At 35.0% G+C, this 10841-nt stretch overlaps 2 protein-coding genes across 2 annotated transcripts; both read right to left on the reverse strand.

Moving 5' to 3' along the window:
* Window positions 1–4711: 4711 nt before the first annotated feature.
* Window positions 4712–5814, reverse strand: LOC114389940. The gene is made up of 2 exons (XM_028350639.1): window positions 5449–5814; window positions 4712–5320 (listed from the first exon to the last, which is right to left on the reverse strand). Exons 1-2 carry the CDS (start codon window positions 5812–5814, stop codon window positions 4712–4714), a joined length of 975 nt encoding a protein of 324 aa, XP_028206440.1.
* A 1363-nt stretch (window positions 5815–7177) lies between these two features.
* On the reverse strand, window positions 7178–9762 carry LOC114390386 (salicylate carboxymethyltransferase-like). The gene is made up of 4 exons (XM_028351110.1): window positions 9630–9762; window positions 8824–9228; window positions 8412–8666; window positions 7178–7750 (listed from the first exon to the last, which is right to left on the reverse strand). The coding sequence occupies exons 1-4, from the start codon at window positions 9702–9704 to the stop codon at window positions 7373–7375; spliced, it is 1113 nt and encodes a 370-aa protein (XP_028206911.1). The 5' UTR covers window positions 9705–9762; the 3' UTR covers window positions 7178–7372.
* Window positions 9763–10841: the final 1079 nt, after the last annotated feature.

The raw sequence follows: 10841 nt of genomic DNA on the forward strand, positions 1-10841 counted from the left end.
TTGGTTATTTTAAATAAGCAGAAATTTTCCCGTGGAATTATCAGTTATTTTACTTGCCATTTTTCCTATCAATTATTTTCAAAAAAATATTAAATATTCCTGTAGACATTTTCTGCAACAAAATCCGTAGGAACCATTAAAAATTCTTGGAAACTTTTTTTTTTTCTGATTTTAATTCGAAACAAATACTCATATTATTAACAAAATGGCAGCAAAATTTGGAAACTTTTCAGCAGAAAAATCACATTTTTCTTTGGATAGTTAGGAGTAAATAAGGAAGATATGGAGAAAGATCAAGTAATAGAATCAAATGGTGCAATAATCTCTTCCAATTTCCAACCTCATCTCTACAACAAGGATTTTTCAGAAAATCTACTGCTATGTTATTCTACCAAGAGGATGATCTCTTGAACAAGTAACTGATCGAGATCTTTCAATTATCTATTACTTGCTACATGGGATCAACGTTGATGTCAACTATCTTATATTAAGATATTTAGGCCAAGTCCTGTACTCTAGCAAATCCCACGCCTTATCCTATGGAATGTTACTTACTTTAAGAGAGTATGAGGTGCCTCCCATGTTGAAATTGTAGAATTTTAAGTCAAAAAATAAGATGCATTTAATGCATAACGGGATTTGAATTTTTACCACTAAGGTGAAGCTTATTTTACTAGATGAAACTTATTTGAATGGATGCATGAATAGTTATTTTTGTTTTAACTTCCAATATAACTTATTTATTATAGTTGATAACAATCTTCATTATAAACAAATAAGAGAATTAGTTGAGACGATACACATGAGAAGAGAGTTTGTGAGAAGAGAGATTGTGAAACAAAGTCACTTTGTTGAGAGAAAAGTGTCTTTGTATGAAAGTGTTATCACTTTTTGTAACCATTGAGTGGGGTACTCAGGTTTGTAGAGTGATAACACAATATAGGATGAGTTGCAATATTATAATCTTTGTTGTATTCTCACAATCTTTTCTTAGTGTGTAATTTTGTTTATGAAAGCGTTGATTACCTAACAGTGGTATTAGAGCTATGACCGAGAGCATACAATGGTTCGAGATACTGTTGTTTGATGGAAAATTAAATTTTATGATTTGGCAGAGTACTATTCAAGACTTTTTGGTGTAGCAAGGTCTTGGCCAGGCAATAAAAGATGAGAGGTCAACTTTTATAAATGAAACTGAGTGAACTAAGATCCAAAGGAAGACTATAAGCATGATTCAGTTAGCCCTTGCTCCTGAGATAAAACACTACATGTTGAAGGAGAAAACACCCAAGGCCTTATGAGAGAAGCTCGAGAATATCTATGCATCAAAGTCGCTAACCAATTGCTTTTGTTTGTAGATGCAGTTGTATCAACTCAAAATGATGATGTGAGGAGATCTCCATGACCACATCATCAAGTTCAATTAACTAGTAAACCAATTGTTGAATGCAGATGATAAACTCTTTGATGAGGAGAAAACATTGTTGTTGTTGACCTCACTACCAAGATCCTTCAAAGTTTTAGTTCAAATGTTGCTTGTGGGAAGTTCAACTTTGAATTTGGATGAGGTGGTCGCCGCTCTTAAAGAAAATAAGAGAATGATGAGAATTTGAAATGTTGATTATGAAGACCATGCAATAGCTATGGTGGAGTCTGAGTGAGAGAGGAATCATTCAAGGAGACATGATGGGCCAAGAGGAAGATCAAAATCGCAATCGTGTCCGCAGCAAGATATGAGTAACATATAATGTTACTATTGCGGTGTGAATGGTCATGTGCAAGTGAGGTGCAAACAAATGAAGGAGGACTTGAAGAAATTAAGAGATATGAACAAAGATGGCATAAACTTTCAAGCTAATGTAATAAAAAGTGTTGAAGATGAAGATGATGTGTTTTTGGCAAAAGACGAGGTTGCTAAAATAAAATGGGTGATGGATTATGCTGCCTAAAAGCATATTTGTAGAGATTGAGAGATGTTGGACACTTTGAAAATCAATGGAGAATTCGACCATTTTAAGTTAGGAAATGGTGGAAAAATGATGGTTGAAGGCATAGGGAGTGTGAGGGTGAAGCTCCATGATGGTGTTATTTGAACTTTCTCAAATGTGAGGTTTGTACCTTCTGCTGTTGTCAATATGATTTCTATGGGGAATATAACATTACAAGGGCACAAGTATGTTGGTTCAAAGTAGGGATGCAAGGTGTACAAGGGAAGATACTTTGTGTTGCAAGGATAAAAAAATAAAGATAACATTTACTATTTGGATGATCAAACCTTGAAGAGGTATCATGATAGCAAAGTGAAGAAGAAAGTGATTTTTTTAATGTTGTAGAAGTGTTGGTAGATAATTCCGTTGGAGGGGGAATTTGTTCACTTTCAAATTGATCGAATGATATTTCTCTTTTGGCTTGAGGGAGAGAATTATAGAGTTTCAAGCCAAAAGAAAAGGTGTATTTAATGCATAGTGGGAATTGAATTTTTATCACTAAGGTTTAGCTTGTTTAAATGCAAAGTGAAAGATTGCATTTTACTATATGAAACTTATTTGAATGGATGCATTGGAAGTTGTTTTTGTTTCAACTTCCAAGAAAACTTATTTATTATAGTTGGTGACAATCTTTACTATAAATAGAGAAGAAAATTAATGGAGAAGATACACATAATGAGAGAGTGTGTAAGAAGAGAAATTGTGAAACAAAATCACTTTATTGAGAAAAAAATGTCTTTGTGTGAGACTATTATCACTTCTGGTAATCATTGAGTCAAATATTCAGGTTTGTAAAGTGATAACACAATTTAGGGTGGATTACAATCTTACAATATTTATTGTGTTCTCACGATACTTTGTAGGTGTGAGTAATTTTATTTGTGGAAACATTGATTATCCAACAAGAATCTACTAGTGAAGAATATACTTTCTTTGGAAAAGAAAACATAAAGAATATAAGGTTAGGAAATCCTCATGTGAAGAGTCAAAAAGCATAAGAACAAGGGTGTTGCTAGGTGCACCCAATGTTATTGTTGGTGCACCCAACATCCTTTAAAAATTCCATAATTGCCCCTGCATTTTTTCCTTTTACGGATCAAGTTGATCCGTAAAAGACTTACAGATCAACTTGATCTGTGAGTCCCCTACGGATCAACTTGATCTGAAAAAGACAGGCGGATCAAGTTGATCCGCATGAAGCTTGCGGATCAAGTTGATCCGCGAGTCTTCTACGGATCAACTTGATTCGCGAGTCCCCTACAGATCAACTTGATCTGTCCTGTCTTTTGCGGATCAAGTTGATCTGTAGGGGACTCGCAGATCAAGTTTATCCATAAGTCTTTTATGGATCAACTCGATCCGTAGAACACTCGCGGATCAACTTGATCCGCACTTGACTGAATTTTATTAAAATTTAAACTTTATTAAAATAAACAGAATTATCATTAAAGTAATTAATTAGTAATAAATAATGTAGATATGTTTTAAATTTTAAATGATATTTGTAATTTAGTAAGGCAATAATAATATAACATTTCTAATTTACTTACTTCCATTCATAATATTTCGATGAATTTCAAATGAATTTGGTATAAATTTCGGATCAAGTAATTTAAACATAATTGAAAAATAACACTAATATTATTAATCAAAATAACTTAAAATTTACAAAATGCTCAATCAAATATATTGTCCAAAACTGGTAATATCTAAAGTGAGTAAACTATTGCTGATCCGTGCGCTGCCTACGTCAAGACCTCACATACACATTGCTGTCTTCTGTGACACCCCTGGCAATCCTGAGGCATTTTAGGATGACCTCATGTGTCGATGTGCCTGGCGTGACTTTATTTAGGGCGAGATGATGCTCCAACATGTCAGCGATCGAATGGCAAGCCTCATGTTAAATAGAAAACAAACGAATTATACAAATTAGTATTAAAACAATTGAAGTAAATGGCATACATATAACCAAATAGTAACACTTAGCACTACATGTCTGGGCTCGTCCGCATCAGAATCCGCATGTGTCGATGCTGGTGCTGGCTCCTGAGGGATATGACTGGGCTGCGTCGCATATGCATCTCGGGAGGATCTGATGTCTGTGGTGCAGTCATGAGTGGATGCGATATCACGAAGAACCAGCCGATGTAGTCGGCCGCACATTGACTTGGCACAACACATATGTCACTTGCTGGCGCTAGATGGTCTGTGTAGTGCATCCACCTATCGTCTACGACATCAAATGACACCCATGAATTGACAGGGTGTGCAGGAATACACTGGATGTAGCCGAACTAGCGCACAACCCTCTCCGGTCTATATCTGACAACAATAGGCCCCTAGCGGAGCTGTCCTGAGAAAGATGAAATCGGATGAAAGTCCTGGACTGGTCGGTGCTCCGCATATGGCATCCAGCAGACATTTGGAATCCTGAGACGATCCAGGCATTGCCTTACGTCGCTGTAGATATCTTCTTGACAGTATTCTTTGTGGCAATCCATCGACACGCACGTGGTGACACCTTATCATAGTCCGGATCAGCATTGCACTCTTCAACTGACGGAAAGTGCTCATATATCCAACACTACAGAGGTTACATCAAAATCATACAAATTTCAAATGAACGCGTGAAATAAAATACCCTCATTAAAACATTTTTGTAATTAAATTATGAAAAACATCTTAATTACTTGTAACAACGTGATGTAACCAACAACCTGTCAGTTGGTGCTGATACTGGCATCATTAAGCTGATCGTACATATGGACGAGGCCAACAGCTCCCCATGCATACCTCCTAGTAAGAGTGAGGTCACGTAGGGCGTATAAGTGTACAACATGAACATGGGTTGCACTCTTATTAGCAAAAAGAGTGCAACCCAGAAGATGCAGAAGATAAGCACGAGCTATAGCTGTCCAGTGCTGGATTTGACATCTACACTGGTATACGTCTCGTAGCCACTGCAGGTGTGCGTATAGTCCACCACAGTGTCCTGTCTCGACCATGGCTACCTCTGGTGAGACCATCAGTAACTCAACCAACAGCAGCACTGCCTCGTCGCTGTGCAGAGGCTGAAAGTCATGAATGCGCCAACGATCGACAGATGAAGAAGAGACACGACGTCGTCCAACATGATGGATACCTCCCCCACTGGAAGATGGAAAATACTCGTCTCCCGAGGATATAAGTCCCCGATCACCGGTGTCTACTGAACACACGATCAAAGGACTTAATTCTATCCCAGCAACCATCTTTTCAATTGTAGGAACAGGCATGCCTAAGTTATGCACCTTTCTCCCGTGGGAGGATAACTTCAACTCAAGACGTTCCTGAATTAAAGTATAAAGGAACAAACAATTTGTTCAAATAATATTTTAAAGTAACAAAAAACTCAATAAAAAATAATACTTAACAGATAACTTAAATTGAATATTATAAATACCTATCCGGACCATACACTGGCTGCAACATGCTCAGCATACTCCGTAAGCACTGATGGGTCCCTGGGTCCACCAGGAAATCCCTCAAGCTCATCTGCATCATCCTCTGAACCGGTATCTTGTGCGTCAGTCTCTGCACCAGTGTCTTGTGCATCAGCATCTACCATGGGCGCATCGCCAGCTACAACAGGCTCAACCTCTGGTACCGCAAGCGAGTCTGCAAGTACATCCTCGACAACAATGACAAGTACCGGTCGCCTGCGTGCCGATGTGGTTGGCCTTCGACGCTGGGGAGCACCGTCAGAATCTTGATGATCCCCTCTCCCCAGACCTATATCAACAACCCTACCTAAGGCATGGCCTAATCCTCTAGTCCTAACCATGATTTGCAAATGCCTACCACCATTTCCATCACTAAACTACACAATTTCATGACAATATTAACTTGTTCAAACAAAACAAAATTTGAAGGTGTAATTAGTTCTTCATTGTTTTTAATGTGTGTTTATATTGTATTTTTTTGTGTGGTTCTTCTTATCATGATTTGCTAATTTTGATTTAATGATTTCATAGGTATGAAAGAGCAAGAAAAATGTTAAATCTATGAAGAAACCAAAAGCTGATTCTATAAGTAACTCTGAGGAGGGTAGAAGTCCTGATCTTCAGGGTTGCTGCTCTGAGGATATGCAATAGCACAGTGAATACAATGTACAACATATGATAATACTCAAATATTTATTTGTTTGCAACCCTGAATACATCATCCTGTAATTCCTAAATGCTTCTTAGGAATTTGTAGACATATATTTATCTTCTTTTGGAAAAAAAAAGTATGAACTGGGTTTTGATGGAGCTGAGTTTTTGAAATGTGGGCTTTTTGAATTAATGTGTGTATTTAGGTCTGAACTAGGTTTTAATTGAGGTGAGTTTATTGGGTATTTGTGACTATATTTAATTGTGTGTAAATATTTATCTTTTTGAAAAAAAAATGTGTACTAGGTTTTGATGGAGCTGAGTTTTTGAAATGTGGGTATTTGGAGTTTTTATTGTATTTGAAGTTGAGTAAATGGATTTATTTTTATATTTTTAATTTTTTGGGGAAAAGATGTAGTGGTTTCATGGGGCTATGGGGATGATTTGGTGTAATGTGGGTATAGGGAGTTTTGGTGGGGTGAAAGATGGAGTTTGGGCTTAACAGTGTTTATGATTTTTTGTTGGTTCAGCATAGAGTGAGATTGGGGAAGTACAAGAGAGATTCAGATTCATCGCAGAGGGAAGGAGAAAACTTGCAGGCCGCGTGGAGCCCTGATGCCAAATTAATCGCTATTCTTGTAAGTTTGTTAGTGTATTGGTATATGATTGGATTTACGCAATGAATGATCAACTTTACCTTATGTTTGAAGGATAAATCTGCTCTTGAATTCATATTTATGTTCCTTGTATTATACATCCATATTTTCCATTTGTAGACATTTGCATTCTTTCTTCACATTTTCAAGGTCCAGCTCTCAGATAAAAGAATACATACTGGTGGGAAGCAACCCTCTGCTTTGTGCCTAGCTACTATTTCTCTTCTGCTTACGGAACAAGTTCCTTTTGCAGTAAAGGATTTGTCAGTGTAGGTTTCCTGCTTGTTTTCATTTTATAACTTTCTTTATCTATTTGAGTTAATGTGATTGAACAAAACTAGTATTGGTATGGATTATGGAATGAGTCAGAAATGAAATATAGTAGACCGAATACCAATTATCATAATCTCACACAAATAATTTTATTACATAATAGTTACTACAAAAGGTACAACATCATACTAGTTTTTTTTTTCTCCAACTTAACATTTTGCTAGTTCATTGCTAGAAAACAAACAAACAAGCAAACAGTCACACCAACCACATTACCATAACAATCCAATTTGAGAAACCATTAATAGATGCAAACTTCTTATGCCTTTTTAGTCAATAATATGGTGACATTGGTGAACTTAGTTTTCTCCTTAGACATACGATCAGCCAAAATTTGTTGGTAGCGGCTAAAAACCTCTTCAATGATAGCTTCACCAAAGTGGCTAACAAGCATTGGTTCTGCCACAGCCCTCATGCACTGTGCCACATTGTACCCGCCATCACTAAGTGAATCAGCCCTTTCAGATTCAAATTCAAGAGCGTTCCAGTCATCAAAAGCATCCCAATTCACTTCAGACACCTCTAGACGATTGATGGCAAATGAACCTTCTTTAAGAACTTCCAATTTCACTTCAGATGGAGATGGAGTGTATTGAGGAATGTTAAAAGTATCTAATTGCTCTTCTTTTATGATTCCCTGCAGCAAGCAGTAAAAAGATTCATATTTCATGCATCTTGCCAAAGTTAGCCAATTATATGTTTGAACAGACGATTAATTTGCATTGTATTTAAAGCATTTTTTCTGGTCTACTATGATAATTCACATGAAAAAATACAGAGAGTGTGATTAATAGCCAAAATGAAATTATAAAGAATGTTTATATATAGTAACACACACAATTCTTACGTAATTGATCAGATCATCAAATGTTAAAACAATTCTTATGTAATCCCCAAATTTATTTATTTCAAAGAACAATTAAAGAGCATATAGAAAACATTACGGCTTATATAAAAAAATACAGATAAAAAAAAACTAAATTTGGCGAGAAGGATTGGTTGGTATATAAAGATTATTTTTCCACTTTTTGGTATTAAAGGTTGTGCATTAATTATGTTTGGTTTAAAAAACTAATAACAACGTGGTGTTAATACTCAATTTTTAAGGTACTTACGAAAGAGAAACTTCTGCGTCATAATTTTTTTATGACAAAATATTGAACAGACAAGTTTTTCAGTTTACATTAACCGTTACATCAAAACAGCATCATCTTTTGGGGAGTCACATTTTATCAACTTATGAGAAACTGGATCTGTAAGTGTAATAATTCACTAACAAATTACTGGGCGAAGTATACCTGCAAGACCATATCATTAAGAGCAGTAGCCATAAGCTCCCAAATGTAGCCACCATCTTTGCTAGAGGGATCATCGCTTCTTCTTCCCAAAAATGTTAGAACCATACAACCTCCTTTAACTAATTCCTCTGCACGACACTTGAGAAAAAGAGAGAAATCTCTTTGAAATTGCTCGTAGTAAGCTCTCGCAACATTTGTCGGGCTTGTACTGCCAATGTAAACATTGCCCCTGTTGTTGTCTACACCCTCAGGAACCTAATGAAATCACCAACAAGCAGTTAGCTATTTTGCATAATTCTTAAGGCCATAAATGCTAGTGACACTTTCTCTGACACTCCCTAAATCACTAATTTTGATGAGTTTCACTTCTAATACTAATAGAAGTAAGCAATATATATATATATATGTGTACCTTAGATAGCCATTGAAGGCTATAAGAGGAATGGACAAAATGAAGACTTTGATTTGGGAAAACCCTGCCATAGAAAGAACCAGGAACCCCATAGAAGTAGCATGGACCAATCCTACTTTCCATTTCATCACGCAACTTCTCTTTGAAGCTATCAAGGGACTTGAAGATGTTGTTGAAGTCATTCCCAGGAAGATCATTCAGAAAGACCTTGTATTCTGGAGATTTATGGTTTAGCTCCCGGCAAAGCTTCTCCACAATTTTGATGAATTCAGACACAACAAGCAAAGTGTTTGGTCCAGAAGAGCAACCCAAATCTGCAACCGCCAAGCTTCTGGGGACGGTGTTGCAATAGAGGCTTGTTATGGCTTCCTCTCTTATGGGCTTTGTCAAACAAATCACCTTTTCCTGTATAAGTTATAATCAATGACACTGAATAATTAGTAATAAGCATATATTGTACTACATTCATGTGTTACTGTCTTTTATCTTTTACACATGTTTGAAATTGATTTTAGGTAATAACCAAAGCCGTTTTGGTTGAGGGGAAGGAGAGAAAAATAGAGAAAATAAATTGTGTGTATTCCTGGTTAATCTCATACCTTCAAAAATTTCTCTTATATTTTTATTCTCTTTATTTTCATCATCTAAACTAAACACAACATTCGTGTTACCCAGATCAAACTTAACTAACATACAATATTGTGGATATTATTAGCATTGCTATTCAATCAAATTTATGTTTATTACTTTTTTATTGGGTAAATTTACACAGGAAGCATGATTTTAAGTTGCATGTATAAGTATACCTGAACAAGGGAGTTGTTTGCATAGCTTGCGTGTCCAACGCCACCGTTCATGTGTAGCACATGTGCTACCTTCATTCTTGTTTCTATAATTTTATCTCTACGTACTTACTCGTTCTATGTTCTTTTACTTTTGTGCTTCTATTCCTTTGATCGAACCTCATACAACACCTATATATATAGACGTGAAAACTGTTTCCTAACAAGAAAAAGTTTGTTTTCTTCCCATATATAATTTTTTTACAAAGAGAAATGACGTTTTTCTCGTGGCTATATCCAATTTGCATAAATTATCTCGTACGAAGTGATTGATATTTGATCCCAAAGTGGTCCTTTACAAAGTAGTTCTCTGTTCCCATTGTCAACTGTTGACACCGTCTGAGAGTGCATAAATGATAAGGAAAAAATTAATAGACACCCAAATACTATTACACCATATAAAGAGATAAAAGATAGATAAATATAAGTATTATAATATGAAAGGAAGAAAAAGATAAAGACAAAAATAAGTATTTATTCGATGTTTAAATTTTAAGGATTTCTAAATATTGAGATTCAAATAATTAAGGTATCAAACTTACGATAGCTAATTGAACCATATACAACATGAATGTGAGGACTAAATACTAATTAAGTTTGGATGTGTTTATTTAATATATAATTGTGTTGAAACAATATTTAAAGAAAATATGGAAAATTTAAAAATAAAATTATATATGTTTAAAGTGATTTGTTTATATATTTGAGGCCTAAATTTAACTTTTATATTGGTTTTATATTTTTTTTCATATAGAAAAATTGGTTTCTGTAGCTTTTATTTAAGCACTGAAACTATAAGAACCAAGAGTGAAAACATATGCAATAACAAAAATATTCCAATAGATTAAAATTATAAGAGTTAAAATCATTTAAGTAAAAATGGAAAAGACACTAAAAAATTAGTATCGAAATAAGAAATATTTAAATATACTTGGAATCATCAAAAAAACTAATTTATGATTTTTATTTGAATATGTTCTCATGTTGCTCCTTCATTTTAGATATTAATTAGGATTGATCAACAAGTCATGGTTTGAGTGGTACTAGATTAATCTTTTTAAACAAGATTTTCATTTTGAGTTTTGTAAATAAAAAAATATGATTAAGAGAAAAGATGTCATTAAAGATGAAAAGTTAGATTTTTCAATAGAGATTAATTATTAATAAATTAAATTG

The sequence above is a fragment of the Glycine soja genome, chromosome 16, assembly GCF_004193775.1.
Source record: "Glycine soja cultivar W05 chromosome 16, ASM419377v2, whole genome shotgun sequence".
Lineage (NCBI taxonomy): Eukaryota > Viridiplantae > Streptophyta > Magnoliopsida > Fabales > Fabaceae > Glycine > Glycine soja.

Excerpts from the sequence above, each read along its gene's own strand:
- LOC114389940 (XM_028350639.1), bottom strand. The coding sequence starts at position 5,814 with ATGGTTAGGACTAGAGGATTAGGCCATGCCTTAGGTAGGGTTGTTGAT. Across the intron at positions 5,321-5,448 it reads CTGAGCATGTTGCAGCCAGT|GAACGTCTTGAGTTGAAGTT; the intron begins GTATGGTCCGGA and ends ACTTTAATTCAG.
- LOC114390386 (XM_028351110.1), bottom strand. The coding sequence starts at position 9,704 with ATGAAGGTAGCACATGTGCTACACATGAACGGTGGCGTTGGACACGCA. Across the intron at positions 8,667-8,823 it reads GCCTTCAATGGCTATCTAAG|GTTCCTGAGGGTGTAGACAA; the intron begins GTACACATATAT and ends TGATTTCATTAG. Across the intron at positions 7,751-8,411 it reads TTAATGATATGGTCTTGCAG|GGAATCATAAAAGAAGAGCA; the intron begins GTATACTTCGCC and ends TGCTTGCTGCAG.